Raw genomic sequence first — 20,952 nt, forward strand, 5'->3', positions numbered from 1 at the left:
TTTCATTACCCAACTAGCTAGCATCATCAGTTTGTAAGAAAACAACCAAGCTCAGAGAGCATCAAGGACACCAGCAAAGTTCCTTTGTTTGACTTTGCTTAGATTTTCTTGCATCTTAGAAAGCTAGGGAGGCTGTAATTTTTGACAGAGATTTACATATATGCCTCTGTCCCCTTATAACTGAGCTGCAGTGAGATTCTCTTATTCTTTGAGAGAAGTTTCAAATGCCACTTCTATTTCATCAAACTGAGGGCTGAGAGAAAAAAATAATAAGGAAAATTTAAAAATATTTGCTGCTTTGAATGCTTCCAAGCTCTTTTAGATGAAGTCTAGCTAGTGCAGAAGATACAGGTTATGGGTTGGAAATCATAGTTCTTAAGGTAGGGCTAGGCAGTTGGCTAATTTTAAAAAAAATTAAAATTTTCAGATACTTCTGCTTGTTTTAATCAACAGGTCCATACTTTAGAGTGCTTTGTTGATTTATGTAGTGCAATGCAATGCAATAAAAAAATATGTCTTAATAATTTACTGAGCAAAATCATTGGGATTTGCCATTACCAAGAGTTCCACCGCTTTTTGCAAACGCTTTCATAAAAAAAAACCTGTTTTCTTTTCCAACATCCTTGCAGTTGAATTTTTTTTTTATCCCTCAACAATATCACCGAAGAGACGACCGTGACCTTGCTCCCTTGGAAACTCAAGTCCCCGGCTCTTCACGCCGCGATTTCCACCTGCCCACGCGCGCCATCCGTGCAAATCTCTCTCGGAGCCTGCAGCTCTCTGCATATGGCCCCGGAACCCTCTCTCTCTCTCTCTCTCCTCCTGTCACACGAAGCCGGCCAAGGGCGCTCAGCTCTCCCGAGTTGCATCCGTCGGGTGGGTTGAAGCAGCGAAGCCCGGCACCGGGCGGCTGGGCGGGCGGCGCGTTTTACGCACGGATGGTCGGCCGTTGTAAAGGCGGGCGGCTCCTGCTGGCTTCGTCCGGGGCGGCTCTCCCAGCTTCCTTTCTCCGCCTCCCGGTCCACCTCCCTCCCCCGGCTGGCCGCCAACAAGCAGGCAAGGCGGGAGAAACGGCGAAGGCGACGATGGCGCTGCTCTTCTCCGCCCTCCGGGTGCTGCTGGGCCTTTTCTTCGCCGTCAGCGGGGTCGTCAAGCTCACCGACCAGATCGCCGGCGACGCCCACCGGCAGCTGGTGAGCCGGGCGTCTCCGGGGCAAGCCCGCTCGGGCCACCGCTTGGCCAGGCAACCCACAAGTGGGTGGGTGGGTGGGAAGGAGGGGGAGCTGCAACCCCTCCGGGCCGCTGCGCCGTCGAGCCCCAGCCCTCCAGCACAGCCCTGATCTTGCGGACCTACCTAAGCAGATCCCCCCCCCTTGCCGAGCGGATCTGCAGGCGATCCTTAAGGCAGGGGGGCTGCTCAAGCTTGGCAACTTTGAAGACTTGTGGACTTCAACTCCCAGAATTCCTCAGCCAGCCTGCTGCTCTTCGGCTGGTCGGAAATCTTTTTAAGGAGGCGCGCAGGAGAGGAGGGCGCCTTGGCGCTGCTCGGCAAGCCCGGGTTCTCGCGTTAAGGCGGGGTGCAGCTCGCCCTGGCTTGCTGGGAGCCGCCGTCCCGGTCCTTAAGGCAGGGGTCTTCAAACTTGGCCCTTTTATGACTTGTGGACTTCAACTCCCAGAATTCCTCAGCCAGGCTTGCCTGGCTGAGGAATTCTGGGAGTTGAAGTCCACAAGTCATAAAAGGGCCAAGTTTGAAGACCCCTGCCTTAAGGTAAAGGTAAAGGTTCCCCCGCACGTGCGTGCTAGTCGTTTCCGACTCTAGGGGCCGGTGCTCATCTCCGTTTCAAGGCCGAAGAGCCAGCGCTTGTCCGAGGACGTCTCCGTGGTCATGTGGCTGGGCATGACTAGACGCCAAAGGCGCACGGAACGCTGTTACCTTCCCACCGGAGTGGTCCCTATTTTTCTACTTGCATTTTGACGTGCTTTCAAACTGCTAGGTTGGCAGAAGCTGGGACGCGTAACAGGCGCTCACTCTGTTACGCGGCACTCGGGATTCGACCTGTCAAACTGCCGACCTTCTGATCGACAAGCAGGGGTAAATCCCGCTAACCCGACAGGCGGCAGAGCTTTGGGGCTTTACCTGTCCAGTTGCGTGTTTGCAAAAGAAAAGGGGCGCAGCTTTTTCAGGCGCACTGCTTCCAGCGCCGAAGAGCGCTCTCTCTTCGGAGGACGCTTCCTATTCAGGCCAGCGATTCCTCTCCCCCCCCCACTACTTCCAACCACCCTGGGATTTCTTTGGGACAACTTTTATCTTTTCCCTTTCCCTGGGCTAACAACACAAAAGCCACGTCTCTTCTCTTTCTCCCTCTCCTCTCATTGGAGTGAGAGAGAGAGAGATTTTTAAAATGGGATTTGGCTCTTTCAGACGTTTGTAGCAGATCTCAATTGGAGTTGGGGATGTTTTAAAACTGGTTACTTTGCAGTGTAATATGTATGTAACAGTGCTTTATGGTGTACGGTGTAAAGTACAGTGGAATATGTACTTTACAGTGTAATATGTAACCATATTGAATGGGTTTCATTCTGCCCCTCCTCCCCCAGGAGTTTTGGCCGTCAAGTTTCCTGGAATCTTCTTGCCCTGCCCCAGTTTACAAAATTAGTTGGAGGGGGGGGGGGAGAATAGCAGAGCTCATGGGACTGCCCTCTGTGTAAACTGCCTGGGTGTACCCTCCAAGTTAAATCTGGGAGTTTCTTTGGCCTTCAGCCAGCTTTCCATTTGTGGAAGCATTTTGGCACCTGAGGTTGACCGTTTGAATTTTTGTAGTCGGGAGAGAGACCAGGTTGCAAGATTTTTTGGAACACCGAGAGAGCTGCCTGGATCCAATCTGGATCGTTCAACGGAACCAGAGGTTTAGTCTTCTCAGCTTTCAGACTTGTGCTGGAACCCATCCTTAGGGAACTTTTCTCTCCCCAGAATGTGTGCATTGGAACAGAGGGCTGCCTGTTTCTCCCCCCCCCCTCACTGGACTGGTGGAAATTACTTTGTAAACTTAAAAAATAAATAAATGAAAAGTGGGCTGGGTGGAAGAGAGAAGCCTCTTTGGGTTAAGATGAGCCAAACGATTTTAGAGGAACAAGATTCTAAACCCGCTTGCAGATCTGTTGGGATTGTTGACCGTTAAGAAATAAATAAATAAGACCGTATCAGAATGCAAAATAGGTGGAAAAGATATAGTTGAAGCAACATGCAGGGAGTTCTTAACTTACAACTACAAAAGGTGGACTGGAAGTTCTGTCGCTAAGCAGTTCGGTCATTAAGTGAGTCATCATCTGATTTGACGAGCTTTTTTGCCTCTGTTTTGAAGCGAATCACATAATGGTTAAGCAAATCTGACTTCCCCCATTGACTTTGCTTGTGGCAAGCTGGCTGGGAAAGTCTCAAAAGGCCATTGCTTGTGCTTCTGGTGTGTGTGTGTGTGTGTGTGTGCGCGCGCATGTTTTGTAAATAATGCTAATTGCCAAGTGCCTGGATTGCCCTCACTTTATAGTGAGGACACCGAGACAGTCGAAAGTGCAAAGACCTGTCATGAGTCAATTTTTTTCACATCTGTTGTAACTTTCGAATGATTGCTAAACAAAGGTCAAAGTTTATTTATTTGTTCAATTTCTGTGGCCATCCATCAGTCAATGACTTTGGTCAGCTTACAATTATATATATAATTATATATATATATATATATATATATATATATATATATATATATATATATATATATATATATATATTATATAAAATATTACAATTACAAATATAAAAACTACTGGGCAAGACCCAGTAGAAGGTGGAGAGATGACATCAAAGACCTACCACAACAGCATCAAGTAACATGGGTGGAGGCTGCCAGAAGTGCAAGCACCGGAACTTTGAATCTCTCCCCCCCACCACACCCAAAATAGTAAAAGAGGAAGGAAAGAAGAAGGAAAACATTTTAAAACATTTTAAACCGATTGAAACAGTAAAACCAATAAAAGCGTGCAAAAACAGCCAAATTAACTAAACATAGGAGCCAAGATACTTGGCCAGTTAGCAATATAGCCAGGAAACGGGGCCCTTGACATATTCAGCACCCCCCGGGTCTGGAACATAACCAGTTTTTTAGGGCCTTATGAAAGGCTAAGAGCGTTGGGGGCCACTGACGTTCTTTGGCAGGATCTGCAGATGCCCATTCTGATTGGCCTGGTTGGATGAGAAGAGGTCCTGTTTTTTAAAAAAAGGCACGCCCTTAAGTCAGGGCTGGGGAAGTATGGCCCTTTTATGACTTGTGGACTTCAACTCTCAGAATTCCTATGCTGGCTCAGGAATTCTGGGGGTTGAAGTCCACAAATCATAAAAGGGCCATATTTCCCCACTTCTGCCTTAGGGCAGAGGTCCCCAGGTTTTTGGCCACCCAGGGGGCGTGGTTTTGGGTGCCATCTGCATCCTGCAGATGGGACTTTGCTCATTTGTGCGGCCTGGTTGCTGGCATGCCACGGCCCAGTACTGTCCATGAACCAGGGTTTGGGGAACCCTGCCTTAGGGCACAGGTTGAGGGCTGCTTGTATCACAGCAATGCATGAACGTTTTCGATGTGGTCTCTTTTGCTTAGCCGTCCACCTTTTTTTTTTTTAATTCCATTTATATCCCGCCCTTCTCCGAAGACTCAGGGCGGCTTACAAGCTTAGCAGTAGCCTTCATTCTATGTATATGCCTGCTTATTAGGGCTTTCACACACACCCCAAGCAGCATTATTACAAAGTCAGCTTAATTGCCCCCAACAATCTGGGTCCTCATTTTACCTACCTCGGAAGGATGGAAGGCTGAGTCAACCTTGAGCCTGGTGGGACTCGAACCTGCACTAATTGCAGGCAGCTGGTGTTACTTAAGGAGGCATTAGCCCACTCCTCCACCAAGGCTCTTATGGATCTTTTCTGGATTATTTGTGCCTTTACTTGCTGCTGTAAAAGTTGGGTCCCCTTCTTCTGCTCCTTCGTGGTCTTTGGCACTTAACGCTCCTTTTCCTTCCTATTCCAGAAAACCCAGTTTGTACAATTTGCAGATGTCTTCCCTTTGAAGGAGTTTGGCTATAAGCCAGAACCAGGACCTTACATGGAAACCGTGGGCTGGATAGAACTGATCGGCGGCTGCCTTTTAGCCTTTGGGCCTCAACTGCTGCAAGAAATCAGCAATTTTGTGCTTACCGTGATCATGATAGGTAAGGATAGTCCTCTTAATGAATTTCTGACTGGGATCTGCTCCTGAACTATTTCTAAGATTGGTTTCTTATAGAATCTACTGGTTTGTGGGAAATTAGCATAGGTCTCTTGCAGAAGCGTATTGGCTTCCTGCCAAAAAGAGCTTTATCGTTGGTTAACCCACTGTTGATCCTCAGCCATTTACTGACCCTTGTTTGAGCCCAAGCCATTTATTTATTTGTTTATAAAAGTTATTGATTACCCATCTTAGCACAGGATAACTGGGTGGCTTACAATCATATACACATACATATACATATGTGTATGTATGTGTGCATACACACACACACACACGTATATTAACATAAATTAATGCCAACGGCTAAGATCCAATTACAGATGGGGAGGGCAGGGGCTGGGTGGGGGGAGGTGAGATCTGTTGTTAATTGATCCATCACCTCCACTAACCCCAACCTCACATTGGGGGGCAAGATGTTCCAGAGGGCGGGTGCAACAGCAGTGAAGGCCCTCTTGGACACCCCCCCCAGCCAAAATAATTGGGCCAATGGGGTCCACAGCATAGTGACATGGGCCAATCCCAGTGGGACAATCCCTCAAGTAGCTTATCTTGGACAATCCCATTGAGCTTGGCAATGTCAATTGCTGCAAATGCTTCTGCTTTTTTCCAACATATTTAATCTCACTTTGGGGGAACTAGCAAAGTAATGTTATCATTTCTGCCTCTTTTAAAACATATTTTGGATCTATGTCAGTTCCCCAAATTCCTCTCATGCCCTGAGTAACAGGGAACCCAGCCAGATAGTAGCTGAGCAGATGTTGGATGACAGCTGGAGAGAAATACAGTCATAATGTACCAGTAGGGTGGTATGGCTGATAATGATAATTTGATGAAAAATGAACACATCAAGGATCACTGGGATATCTATGCCCCTCTCTAATGATTTCATTTGATCCTTCCATTGTGCTATGGAGATTCTCAGTGATCCAGGTCATAGTTTTCCCAAAGATGCTTTTTCACAAGGCAACTAGTCTTCCTTGTTTTTCTTTGAAGATGTTTTTCTTCTCATCCAAGAAACTTCTTGGATGAAAAGCGAAACGTCTTCAAAGAAAAACAAGAAAGTCCATTTGCCTCGTGAAAAAGCATCTTTGGGACTTCCATTGCGCTGTTTAACTGACTTTAATGTAAGCTTCACCAACATGGTCAATATCAAACCCCAAGAGTTGATGTGACTATCCAAAAGGCTTATAATGGTTGGGGGGTCAATAGATTTGTTGATAAATGATGGAAGAGCGCTGGAAGGGCTCAGTGGCTAAAGACACTGAGTTTGTTAGCTGGAAAGCTGACAGCCTGGGTTTGAGATCTGAGTGCCGCACAACGGGATGAGCTCCTGTTAGTTGCCCCAGCTCCTGCCCATCTAGCAGTTTGAAAGCATGCAAGTGCGAGTAGATTAATAGGTACTACTTCAGTGGAAGGTAACAGTGTTCCATGGGAAGGTAACAGTGTTCTGTTCCGGATACCTCAGTGTATAGCCATGCTGGCCAGATGACCGTGGAAAATATCTTCAGACAATTCTGGCTCCCTCGGCCAAGAAACAGAGATGAGCACCCTAGAGTCAGACACAACTGGACTGGGAAACCTTTACTTTTTTAAATGTTTGGAGGCCAGTTGGGGTTCTGTTGATCTTTTGGGGTCTTCATAGAGCTCCACACCAGTCCTTAGATCTGAAGGTGAGGTGGCTAACGATGAGATAATGTTACCCCATGTTAGATGACTGGCTACCGGTGAGAATGGTGCTCTCCTCCTCCTCCACCTCCTCCTCCTCCTCCTCCTCGTAATGTTTATTAAATTATTTTCATATCATAAAAGCTTGGGGGCTGATGAACAATATGATACTTCATCAAGGGGTTGATGAGTGGAAGAGTGGAAGGCCCCCTGCTTCGATTGGACTGGATCTCTATCACATTTCTGCTTTCTATAGATAAAGCTGTGTTTATTTTCCTTGTATTGTGCCATTTGACAGACAAGACTATTTACATATAAACAGAATGAGCATCAACGTCAACGTCCCTCCGTCCAGTGCGCTCCCACAGAGAGGGCCTCCTTAGGGTGCCGCCGTTCGGAGAGTGCCGTCTGGTGGCTCCCAGGGGGAGGGCCTTCTCTGTGGGCGCACCTCTACCTATGGAACCATTTACCGGTTGAGCTCTGGATGGCTCCCGACCTTCGCTCCTTCCGATGCGACCTAAAAACACATCTGTTTAAGCAATCCGGTCTGGTCTGACGGGTTTTGTTGTAATTATTATTTTAAGGTAACTATCTTCTACATTTGGGCTAAATTAGGGTTTAATTTGTTTTCAATATCTGTTTTTGTGCATTCTATTATTTATGTCACTGTTCACCGCCCTGAGTCCTTAGGGAGAAGGGCGGTATACAAATCAAATCAAATAAATAAATAAATAAATAAATAAATAAATAAATAAATAAATAAATAAATAAATAAATAGAATGGAAACCAGTCCAGCTTGGGATAGCCGTTGGGAGTCTTTGATTGCAGTTTGGTTTTATAATTCTCCCTCCTCTGTCTCTGCGTGTGATATTGCAGGTGCCATCTACACCCTCCTGGTGTTGAAAGAGCCTTTAGCCATGTGCGTACCAGCCACTGTCTCCTTGGGCCTCTTGCTCCTCCTCAACATCCGTGGAAGAGGCAACTCTGTGAAGTCAAAGTCTGAATGAGGCGAGGAGAAGGGAGATCTGGAGAGATGGGAAGGATCCAAAATGAAGCTCTTGAAAGAACAGACGACATGTGTTTCCCATCCTGCTCACTGACAGATCTGATCGTGTGGACTTCACAGTGTGTAACCCAGAAACGGGGTTAGATCCCTATTTGAAGTCCTGCCTTAACTGCCAACTTTGCCAGTTTTCCATCCCTCTTTAGACCTGATTGGAGATCTTGTCTTCACTATAAAACCAGTTGCTCTCTCTTCAATCAGTGGATCCTTATTGTGTCCAGGCAAGGAGGCAACATGGATCAGAAGAAAATACCACATTACAAGGGTTGGATGGGATTGTTGTTGGGCACCAAAGTATATTGTTGAGGGTAAAGAAACCTTGGAATTCTGCAGAATGATGTAACCAAAGGGTTCACATAGATGTTGCATCAGTTGAATATTGTATTGCTTCATTTCTGGATTTTATTAACTTTCCTATCAACCCATCTTGGCCTGATCTAGATTAAGACTTATTTTTGTGGGTCGAGGAAACCTACGTTAATTGCTATTCCTCATCACTTTCCAAAGAATTAAATTTAATTCCATTTACCCACTTAAAAAAAACAAAAACATACCATAGGCATCAAGCAAAGGTGCTTTTTATCATTCCAGTTTTGTTAATTGCTCATGAATTTGGTGAAATAAAAGGAGAATGAATAAGTTTCTTCTAATAAGTATGGCGTGACCTTGAGCCACTGCGATTTTTAAGAAATAATCTAGGAATGAAAAGAGATAGGTGACAAAATCACCGGATTCTATGCCATGTGCCTTTATGATAATTTTGTAAAAATCAGTAGAGTCAAATTTTATATCCATGTTTGCAGGATTGAAAGTTGGTTGGGGGCTTCTGAGTTTTTTTTTTTAAAAAATTAAGACAAACGGGAGTGGTTCACTGCTTTGGATTCAAGACTGAAAAGATGTTCCAGAGAGGTGTTTTCTCACCCTTGACAACTTTTAAGATGTGTGGACTTCAATTCCCAGAATTCTGGAAATTGAAACCCACACTTCTTAAAATACTGATAAAGGAGAATATTTGTAGCTCGGGGTTGAAATGAGGGATCTTTGGTGCTCTCTGAGCTTATCAATAGATAAACACAATACATAAACACAAAGAGTGCAAAAGAGACAATCAACAGGCCAAAAAGGGAACAAAAAAGAGCAAAACGCTTCCCCACCAGCATTCAGCATCCAGATGAGCAGAGATTAACTCCCAAGACTAACATCAGAACAACAAGCAAGTAAACAATATCCCAGTCAAGGAATTGCCAGACAAGCCAACAGGAAACAGCCCAATCAAAGAATCTCTAAGACAGACATGTCAAACACAAGGCCCGGGGACCAGATCCGGCCCGCGAAGTGGTTTCATGCGGCCCGCGAAGCCATCCTGGAAACAGTGAGGGACCGACCCCCACTGCCTTGGCCCTGGCCCAGAGACCCTCCTTCTACCAGAGACCCTCAGATCTGTCCCACTCCTGCCCAGGCACCCATAGGCACCCTTGATGCGAACGATGTAGAGCTGGCCACGCCCACCCAGTAGGCCATACGCACTAGCCACGCCCACCCAGTAGGCCACGCCCACCCTGGCCATACCCACCCGGCCCCCTGAGGGCAACCGCAATGATGATGCGGCCCTCAATGAAATTGAGTTTGACACCCCTGCTCTGAGACCACACTGACAGGGCAAGCCATTAGAATATAAACTGACAGCAAACTACACTCATTACTAGCACTGGTGATTTTACCTGGTTTGAGTAATTAAAAGGTCCGCAAGCAAACCAGCTCATATCTTCAAAGTTGCCAAGCCTGAGAATCGAGCATTCACAGAATCGTCGTCTGCTACTCCTTCAAGCAGAGGTTTCACTCGGTTTTAAATGGGATCTCGTAGCTCTTAATAGTATGATGGGATCATGCCTAATTATTTCCCCCCCCACCCAAAGAAACAAGCTTTTTTAAAAGGGAGTGTTTTGGTGGTGTGTATATAGCACAGTTGCCGCTGAGCCTCTTGTTGCGGACACTGTTTTAAGGAAAGTTGCGTAAAGATATCTTTTGCTGCCCTCATGTTTTTTGAAATTCATAATGAACTTGGTGGTGGAGGGACTTCATCTTGAAAGAATAATAGGGTTAAAAGGGACTTTGGAGGTCTTCTAGCCCAACCCCTCCTTACTCAAGAAGAAGACCATATACTAGTCGGACAAACGGCTGTCCAATCTCTTCTTGAAAATATCCAGTGATAGAACAGCCATCACTTCCAGAGGTAACTGATTAACTTCCCATTGGCAGGAAATTTCTCCTTAGTCATAGGTTGCCTCTCTCTTTAATGATCTGCCCATTACTTTTCGTCTTGCCCTCAGGTGCTTTGGAGAATAGGTTGACCCCCTCTTGGGTATGTCAGCCCCTCAAGTACTGGCAGACTGCTATCATGTCATCCTCTGATCCTTCTTTTTGTTAGACATCTCTGGTTCCCTGGAGAAAGTTAGAAAAGAGATTTGACTGTGTTTTTCTTATGCAACTCCAGAATGGCCAATTAGGGAACTAACATTTATTCACCACTTAATTTGTACTTCTGGAACCGACATATACACATCTGAAGATGATTTAGCTTTGGGTACTTCAGCTATTGCAACGCTGGTCCTCAATCAAACGTTGCATACCAAAATATGTCTGGTGGAGAGAATTGTGTGTATAAGGGAAATGATAGGAAGACTGCAATATGTAACTTGTTGAAAATTGCATACAAAGAGGCATGGAGTAGGAAAAAATATTTGGAAAACATTCGTCTGTTAGGAAGAAATGAAAAGTATAACATTTTCTATGCCTATGAAAATGATTCCGTTATTTTGTAAAATCACAATGATGCCAACAATAGAATTGGCGCTTTAAAATTGTCAGAAATGTATTTGTTCACTTCTCACAAGGATTCATTATTTCCATTTGCTTATTTGTCTCATTCACCTTGAATATTTTGTCAGCCAAAGGGTTACATTCAACCAAACATTTTAAAATTATTACCGCAAACTCTTTTCTTTTATGCTGGGTTTACTGTTTGGCTCATGTTTTTTGATGCTAGTTTTGACCTCTGAATGATTTGTAGGAATTGTTTCAACACCTGCTTAACTTGTTTCTGCATTTTGAACCCATTTTTCATTATTACTATTTTTTTATGGAGGGAATATTAGAGGAAAACCCGTTGTAGACTTTTTAAAAATAAAACACTTCTCCCTGAGTATGAATAAAATTTGTAGTGGACTCTTAATCTTAACCCAAGTGATGCCCAACTGAAGATGTATCTCTAGAAGGCATGGATGTGCCACTAAACTAAGTTTTAATGTGTGGTAGTTGTGCTCTCACAACACACTTAACCAGTTAACAAATGTAGCAGTTACATTGCCACATACTGAGCTTGCTTATGCTCGATTCTTTAGTGTCTTAAGGAACCCAGTCTTTGTGTTCAATTACAGTATGATCAGTTGAACACACTGAAAAACCAGGTTCCAGTGGAAAGTGATCCATCTCTAAATGTAGAGAGAGTGCATTTAACCCAGGTGTTTTAGTGTTCTTCTCAAACCTGTTTGGCTGAAAGGCTAACCCTCATTCAAGACTGCCTCTTAACTGACCAGGTTGTGGGGTGGTTAAAGGAGCCAAACAAATTCAGAAGCTGGAGCTTGTGGCAAGAGAGAGATCTTTGGCCATCACCTAACCCCTTCTGGTTTATGAGCAATCAACTTCACAGAGACTTGGCCACCTTAGGTTTCAAGGCAATGGGGTGAACACATTTTGACTGAACAATTGCTTTCTTAGGGACCCAGTGATATTATTTATTTATTTATTTATTTATTATTTAAATTTATATACCGCCCTATTCCCGTAGGACTCAGGGCAGTTTACAGGGAGAATTAAAATACATAGCATACAAAAATTAAAAAATTAAAAACTATGATTAAATTACAATCCCTGAAGTTAACTAAAACCCAATTAAATTAAATTAGTTTAAACCCCTCAGTCTGGGCCAAACCGCTCTAAGAACCAGGTTTTCAAGTCCCGGCGAAATGAGCGAAGGTCGGGGGCAGTCCTGAGTTCAACTGAATTAACATTAGAAAAAGGACTACATATCACATCAAAGCACTGGCTATGGGAGAACAGTTTTGGATCTACATCCAATAAGATCTACATTGCATGATTACAGTGTGTGTGTGTGTGTGTGTGTGTATACATGGAAATAATAGAATAGACTCAGCAAATTTTAACTTCTGACCGACATGGACCCTAGATATGTATAATCAACACTATAAATATAATATTTAAAGTGCAAGTACTTTTAAAAAGTTTATAAAAGTGTAGACGCCTAAAGAACATTAGTTAGAAAATTCATCTGCAACTGAAAAACTAATAAACTCATAATGAGAAATACAGGTAGTCCTCAGCTTACAACTGTTCATTTAGTGACCATTCAAAGTTATAACAGCACTGAAAAAAGTGACGTAGGCCCATTTTTCACACTTATGACCATTTTAGCATCCCCAGGGTCACGTGATTTACATTCGGATGCTCGGCAACTGGTTGATATGCATGACAATTACAGTGTCCCGGGGGTCACGTGATCCCCTTTTGTGACCCATCTGACCAGCAAAATCAATGGGGAAGCCAGATTCCCTTAACAACCACGTTCCTAACTTAACAACTGTGGTGATTCACTTAACAACTGTGGCAAGAAGGGTTGTGAAATGGGGCAAAATTCGCTTAACCACTGTCTTGCTTATTTATTTATTTTTAATCCCATTTATATCCCGCCCTTCTCCGAAGACTCAGGGCGGCTTACAATTTAAGCACAAACCAATGTGCTTAGCAATAGCCTTCATTCTATGTATATGCCTGCTTATTAGGGCTTTCCCCCCCCCAGCGGCATTATTACAAAGTCAGCTTAATTGCCCCCAACAATCCGGGTCCTCATTTTACCTACCTGGGAAGGATGGAAGGCTGAGTCAACCTTGAGCCTGGTGGGATGCGAACCTGCAATAATTGCAGGCAGCTGGTGTTACTTAAGGAGGCATTAGCCCACTGCTCCACCAAGGCTACATTTTGGGCTCAATTGTTGTAAGTTGAGGACTACCTGTCGGGCAGTGGTGGTGAGCCTTTCAGAAACTGAGTGCCCAAACTGCGACCCAAAACCCACTTATGTATCATTGGGTGCCGGATGGGCATGGCCCATTGGGTGGGTGTGGCCCAATGGGTGGGCGTGGATGCGGTGGTAACGGCAGACTGGATGGGACAATCAATTCCAACTTTGCGAGATCTTTTTTTTCCCTGCGAGAAGTTGAAATTTATTGATTGAACCTTTTTTTTTTTTGCACACGGCGTTGGGGGCCTAAAGCGAAAAGTTTTTATAAAACCCAGCTGAAGGCCTAGGACTGGGGCGACAGCGCACGTGCCCACAGAGAGGGCTCTGCGTGCCACCTGTGGCACCCGTGCCATAGGTTCGCCACCAGAGCTGTAGGGTATGGTATGCTGATATCAGCAACCTTCTCTTTACCTTCAACATGTCTTTCCCTTCCTTGTCTTCCCAGCCCAAACAAATTTTCTTTGCCAGTTTCACTTGTAGATGAGGCTGAAGGCACAAGACCCAACCTGCACGTTTGCCGAGTGTTAATGTAATTCTCTCCTGCGTTCCTACAAAAATATTTTGCAGAGTGCCTCCTTATCCTAACATTCAAGCATCATACACATAAATATGGATACTCCTCGATTTATGACCACAATTGGCACCGGGACTTCTGTTGCTAAGTGATACGGTCGTTAAGCGAGTTGCACCTCATTTTACAACTTTTTTTCCCCCCTGTGGTCTTAAGTGAATTTGGGTTCCCCCACTGATTTTGTTCGTCAGAAGCCTCCTGGGAAGATTAGAAGTGGTGATCATGTGACCTTGGGAGCTGCAGCCTTAAAAAAATATGCTGAGTGCTGGAATAGGATCACACGACCTCAAGGATATTGTGACGGTCATAACTGCAAGGACTGCTTTTGCGAGTCACTTTTTCCCAGTTCTGTGATAAACTGACTGGTTGTTAAATGGAACGGTTGTAAGTCGAAGACCGGAAAGCATCTTAGCGGCAAAGTGCTGTGAAACTTGTTACTGGAAATAAAATGTTAAAATGTATTAAGGTTTCACGTTTATACACACACACACACACACACACACACACACACACACACACGTAGGATTTTAGTAACAAATTTGAAGATTTGTTGTTTGTGATGCATTTGAGCAATATTGTTATCAAAATGGCGAAAGGACAGTTTGTCTTCCTTTTAAGACTCTTCTTAAGACAGTTTTAAGACAGTTTAAGACTGTTTTAAGACAGTTCATTCAAGATGTTAAGCCAGGGGTCCTCAACCCCCAGTCCGTGGACCAGTACCGGGCCACAGCATGCCAGCAACCAGTCTGCACAAACAAGCAAAGCCCCATGTGTGGGATGCAGGCAGCACACAAAACCACGACACCTCCGGTCCGCGGAAAAACCTTTCTCCACAGAACCGGTCCTTGGTGCCCAAAAGGTTGGGGACCTCTTTGTTAAACCATAAAAGTGTTTGCTTTGTGTTTGGTGAATCCCCCGATTGTGCTCTATTCAATCAATACGGATATGTAACCCATCTTATTTGCACACCCAATTCAGCTTCATGGAACACGCGCAAACTCATTCAGCAAAAGGTAATCTCTCGATCTGCATAACTATCTAGATCATCTCTTGTTACTGTGCTGGTCTGATTCATATAACAGGCCGGCTTTGCACAACTTGTTATCCGCCACCATCCTAATCCTATTGTGTTTTTTGGGTTTTTTTTTGCCTAATCTAGGGTGTTGTGCAAACCAGAGCCAAGAGGTATGTTTCTAGGTTTATTGGGGAAAAAATATAGACTCAAGGGCTAATTTTCTGTCTCATTTTCTGCACCACTCCTCTGCCTTCCTGCGTGAGTGGCATGCAGGGGAAAAAAATTCTTAAGATGCTTGGCAGATTAATCCAGGCCGATCCCCCTTCCCTCTTTTGTCCCACACCCTCCTTGCGTATTGCAGCATGCCCACGAAAGGCATTTTTTCAGCGGCTGTGGCCCAGACTTCAAGGTTCCTTTGATGCTACGCCTCTGTGAAAGCTCCCCGAAGCTCTTAAATTCGATCTCTCCCTCTCTGTCTCCTTCCTGGCCTCCTTCAGCAGCTGTTGTGCTGGGGAAGCCGAGCTTCCTGAGGCTGCTTTGACGCTCCTTTGAGGCTTTTCTTTGTTGCTGAGTCCAACTGCTCTCCACCAACCATCTTTGAGTACAACGGCATGACAGTGGCCGTTCCCTGTTCTGGTAGCCGATCTGTCTGCTCCTGCTTTGGCTTTTGTTTCAGGTTGCTCAGTCCTGGTTTTCTTCCAAGGCGAAAGGTGAGAAAGCCAAATAAGTTGTATACGGCTTGAGGGTGTCCTCAAGCGTTGCTGGGACCAGAGGGAAAGGGCTCTCTGAAGATCAGTATAGATAAGCGTGGTTTGAACCTCAGTGAGATGACAGGACAGCAAAAGGATATCGGGAAAGAAGTTGGGGCAAGTGGAAAAGAATCTTTGAGAGCCTCAGGGGCTAATTGAGTACAGGCAAGGCGGGTTATTATGGGTATTTGGGGATCTGCAGTTTCAAAATACTTGGAGGGCACTGTACTGGATTAGGGAAAGTTGATGTGCAGATGATTCCTTGGTTCTGACTTGGGAAGGTCCTTGTCAACCTTGCAAGGTGGATTAGACTATGAAACCAAAAGCATGCATGCTAATAACTGCACTATTTTTATTAGAGGTTTATAGGAACAGAATCCTCTGAATCTGTTTGCCCCCCCCCCCCTTTATCTTCAGGAGAACTAGGGAGGTTTTGTCTGAGATGCTTTCTCAGGTTACAAATCTGCCCAGGACTCAGATTTCATTTATCTGATGGTTGTCTTGGTTGTGGCTCTTCCTCCTGTTCCTGTTCCTCAGATTTACCTTTATGCACATTATAGCCCTTGATCAAGTTATTCTGTGATTCCATCCTTGCCTGTCTGCCTATCTACCTCCCTCTCTCCCTCCCCACCCACCCACCATCTCTCTCTCTCTCTCTCTCTCTCTGTCAAAGGTTGTAAAGTAATATTACTGCTTCTAGCACTGCATCTTTTGGACAGAGAGAGCTCTGATGTTCGTCTTGGGATCTGTTGGAGCTACTCTGCCAGCTTACGATTCAAAGACCCTATCACCACTGGGACCATTTGGCTTCACTTTCCACACCCTCTCTAGTTTCTCCTTCAGGTGTGTGTGTGTGTGTGTGTGTGTGTGTGTGTGTGTGTGTGTGTAGCTGAACATTTACTGGCCAGATGCCCTTCCTGTTCCTGTTGCCATGTGGCTGAGGAATTCTGGGAGTTGAAGTCCACAAGTCATAAAAGGGCCAAGTTTGAAGACCCCTGGATTAAACTCTAAGCCCTCCGAGTGGGAGGTGAGCATCTTCACCACTAGGCCACCATGCCACTCTCTATACATATATACATACATACATACATACATGCACATATGCATATATACATATGTCTTGAGTGTTTTTTTGATGCACCCAGTTGACCCAAATATGGGGAGAAGGTTAACACAACTGCCTAACGTGCAAGCAGCCCAGGTTTGAATCTCGGAAGGGTGTGGCTGGCTGATGAGAGCAAAGCAGCATGAAATAGCTATACCAGTCTCCCTTTAATTCTTTGTTAGCAATCCAAATTTAATACATGTACATATATACATGCCACATATATACATGCTAACATGCCACACCATCAGAGAAAGAGTGGAATATAATAAACTGTGCTGAAATTTTCAATGTCCTCCAAGTTGCTTTCCCTTTTCCCCCTGCATGCTTCAAAATTTCTTTGGCTGCATTCATTCCACATACTTAACCTGGTTACCGAACTAGTTACTGGATTTGTCAGATTCACACAATGCATGCAAATTAAGCATAAGTTATCCAATCTTTGCACGCTGGATTAATATAACTATTAGGATCATAGTTTACCTGGTTAAGTTTGTTGTAGGAATACAACTAGGGTGGGTTGTGGGGAGGGGGGTGTTTCTGAGCTTTTTTGGTTTTTTTGTTTGCTGGTCTCCCATCCAAATTCTAACCAGATCCAACCCTGCTTAGATGTTGAGCCTGGGCAAAATCAACTCAATGATGTAAACTAGCCAAGCAGAACTAAACTCCTTCTCCAGAAATAACTACATTCAAAGAAATACTTTCTCTGGAGATCTAACACTGATTATTCACCTTTTGGGGCCCATTAAACTTCTCAAACTACCCTGGGTGTGTGTCCAGAATGCTTTGTTAAGCACTTCTCTGATTTCCAGTTCTGAATCACTCACTACCTTGCCCTACTTTTTCACACTGAGCTCTGAGTGAAGAAGGCTTTGCTATCAGCTCTTCTAAGATGGAAGGAAGCAAAGAGTGGATAATGAGGGAGAAGGCTGTGAGCGACATTCCTAGAAGCATCATCTTAGATTTCAGCAAGGGGGAGAGTCGTAGAGAGAGAAATGTGTCAGGTTTTTCGAGGTTTGCCTGTCAGCAATATTCCCACTTTTTTTTTTTTAAAAAAATGTCTTTCAAGTGTTCAAAGCATTGATGATGGATGCTGTTGAAAAAGCTATAAAGGATGTTTTTCACCTGCATCCTTAATATCAAGATTTTATTTCTCCTGCCGGGCAAACTGTCATTTGTAATACAACAGCTACATCGGTGGTAGACAGTGTGTTGTTTCTGCATGCAAACGCTTGAGCTTCTATCTGTCAGGCTGTCTCACCTGACTTTTTAAATAGAAATTCTTCCTATAGCCCTCCATACCATCTAAAATAAATGTGAAGCTGCTGTGCTGGAAGTAAACCAGACATCTGGAGAAAAGAACATAGCATAACACTGTTGGAAAGAACCTTAGAGGTCTTCTAGTCCAACCCTCTGCTCAAGTAGGAGACCCTATACCAGGGGTCCTCAAACTTGGCCACTTTAAGACTTGTGGACTTCAACTCCCAGAATTCCCCAGCCAGCATCCCTGTTAAATGGCTGTCCAGGCTCTTCTTGAAAACCTTCAGTGATGGAGCATCCACAACTTTGGGAGGCAAGCCATTCTAATTGTTCTCACCATCAGGAAATTTCTCCTTAGTTCTAGGTTACATCTCTCTTTAATGATCTTCTACCTGTTAACTTCTGGTCCTGCCCTCAGGTGCTTTGGAGAATAGGTTGGCCCGCTCTTCTATGTGACAGCCCTTCAAGTACTGGAAGACTGCTGTCATGTCATCCCCTGGTCCTTCTCTTTGTTAGACGTAGAGATACCATGTTCCCTAGAGAAAGTCCTGTCTCGTTAGAAAAGAGATTTGACAGTGATTAGTTAGACCAGACGGACCTAGTTCCTCAACTAAGGGAAAATTTCAGATCTTGCAAAAGTCTCCACGGGGTTGTCTGTGGAGATTCTCTGTCATGCAGGTCATGGTTCCCTCAAAGGTGCTTTTTCGAAAGGCAACTGAGCTGTGTTTTTACTTCGAGGAAGAAGACGTTTCTCTTCTCATCTACGAAGCTCCATCAGTTCTGACTGGATAGTGGGGGAGGGATGGAACTAATCATCAGAACTAAACCTTCCATTCCCCCCTCCGTCCCACCACCATAAGCTCAGAACTGATGAAGCTGCTTGGATGAGAAGCAAAATGCCTTCTTCTCAAGGAAAAAAGCACGGTCCAGTTGCCTTTTGAAAAAAGCGTCTCCATGGGACTGTAGACTCTATTTTGGGAGCAGGCTCCAGTGGCCTTCTAGATATGTATTCTTCTACAGCAGCCCTTTGGGGAATGTTCCTCACAGCCTTTGCTTTCAGTGGTCCAAGTGTGCTGCCACACCTGCAGGAGAATTCACAAAATCAACATGGTGCCTATCGCCATGCAATCAAAATCCTGCCACCCCCGCCACCCCCTTTTTCTTTTACATGTAGCAGTGTTGGCTTTTTGTTTTGTTTTGTTTTGACACCTGCAGAAGTGCCTGCTTCGGCTCCAGATGTTGCTGGCCTACAGCATTCAAACCCCCCCCCCTTCGCCATTGACCATGTTTCCCACTTTCAGAATTTTCATTGTCATTTATACTCTGGTAGAATGGCCTCTGATCTGATTGCAGTAGCTGATTTTGCTTAAATTGGTTGATTCATGCCTTGTAGCATTCAGTTTTCAACTGCTATTGCTGTTTTTTATTTTATTTTAATTCCATTTATATCCCGCCCTTCTCCGAAGACTCAGGGCGGCTTACAAGCTTAGCAGTTTGTTGCTTTGTTTGTTGCTTTATGATTTCCAAACCCTTTTCAATTTTTCTGGTGCAAAGCCAAAATTTTTTTATTACCTCATCTTGATCCTTGCACCCTTCCACGTTGGCCCTTTCGTGTTCTTTAAATTACTTGCATCTGATCTTAATTTCTTTATCTTTAGCCTCCAGTCTGATCTTGCCCTCTAGGACTGAATACGATTTCGCTTTTGGGTTTCAACGCACAGTTCTTCTATAACTGGCACTGTATTGCACTGTTTGTTCAATGGATGTGATTTTAATCCTTGCAAGTGCCTCACTCACATCCATCGTTATTTAGGCAGTCCTCAATTTAGGATCGGCTGCAGGGTGACCATTCGACAGGTGTGACTGACCTGAAAAAGGGGATTTACAAACCTGAATTTGAGGACGACAGAGGGTCAGACCCCCTCTGGGGTAAAGTGAACTGAACTTTGGGCATTCAGCAACATGGCGTGCATTTATGGCCATTTGCGGTCTCCCGCATTCACGTGATACGTTTTACTATATTCTGCAGAAAACTGTCACTAACTGTACTTCTGCGTTTTGGCAAAATCACACCCATAGCAAACCATTGGTTCAGTTAATGTCTGTGCCATTTGCTTAATGACCACAGATTTGTTTAATGATTTCCATAAAAAAAGTAATAAAATCAGCTTGGTCACTGAGGAATACTTCCAGGACCTTTGCGGCAGTGGTAGGATTCCGCCTGTTTGCGCCGGTTCAGCAGAACCGGTAGCTAATTTTTTGTTGCCCAGGCCCAGAACGGACTTCCAAAAGCGGCATCCACACAGAGAACCAGTTGTTCACATATTTGAATCCCACCACTTCTTTGGGGGCACTACTTTCAATGCTGGCAGGCAATTATAAGTATAATTATAAGTTTTCTCTTGTTCGGTAGTTACAACATAACTCTCTCCTTTTTATAATCTATTCTGTCGGATCATTAAAACAATAATTTAATTTCCACTCTTTGGAAAGAGTGCAGAGAAGAGTAACCAAGATGATTAAGGGCCTGAAGACTAACTCATATGAAGGACAGTTGCAGGAATTGGGTATGTCTAATCTAGTGAAAAGAAAGACTGGGGGTGGCATTATAGCTGTGTTCCAATATCTAAGGGGCTGCAAACAAAGATGAGGGGTGGTCAACCTATTCTCCAAAGCACCTGAAGGCAGGACAAGAAGCAATGGATGGAAACTAACCAAAGAGAGAACCAACCTAGAAATAAGGAAACATTTCCTGGCAGTTAGAAGAAATTAATCAGTGGAACGACTTGCCTCCAGAAGTTGTGGGTGCTTCAACGCTGGAAGTTTTTAAGAAGAGACTGGACAACCATTTGTCTGAAATGGTATAGGTTCTCCTGCTTGAGCAGGGGGTTGGACTAGAAGACCTCCAAGGTCCCTTCCAACTCTATTATTTTGTTATTCTGATAAATCATAGCTTCATTTTTTTTTGGTGCAAAAAGGTTATAAAGGTTTCCAGTCAGCCATAAATGTAGATGCTGTCTTTTCTCTGATCAAGGAAGCCAATTTAGCTATCTCTGAAAGTTCCATCATCTTCACCAACCATTTCTCCATTGTGGATAGTGCTGAATCTTTCCATCTACA

The 20,952-nt window shown here is 44.4% G+C and overlaps 1 protein-coding gene across 1 annotated transcript; it reads left to right on the plus strand.

Moving 5' to 3' along the window:
- The first annotated feature begins 267 nt into the window (after positions 1 to 267).
- On the plus strand, positions 268 to 11,245 carry TMEM35B (transmembrane protein 35B). The gene is made up of 3 exons (XM_081335213.1): positions 268 to 1,193; positions 5,069 to 5,249; positions 7,851 to 11,245. Exons 1-3 carry the CDS (start codon positions 939 to 941, stop codon positions 7,979 to 7,981), a joined length of 567 nt encoding a protein of 188 aa, XP_081191339.1. The 5' UTR covers positions 268 to 938; the 3' UTR covers positions 7,982 to 11,245.
- The last annotated feature ends 9,707 nt before the right edge of the window (positions 11,246 to 20,952 follow it).

Source organism: Vipera berus, assembly GCF_964194415.1.
Source record: "Vipera berus genome assembly, chromosome: 9".
NCBI lineage: Eukaryota > Metazoa > Chordata > Lepidosauria > Squamata > Viperidae > Vipera > Vipera berus.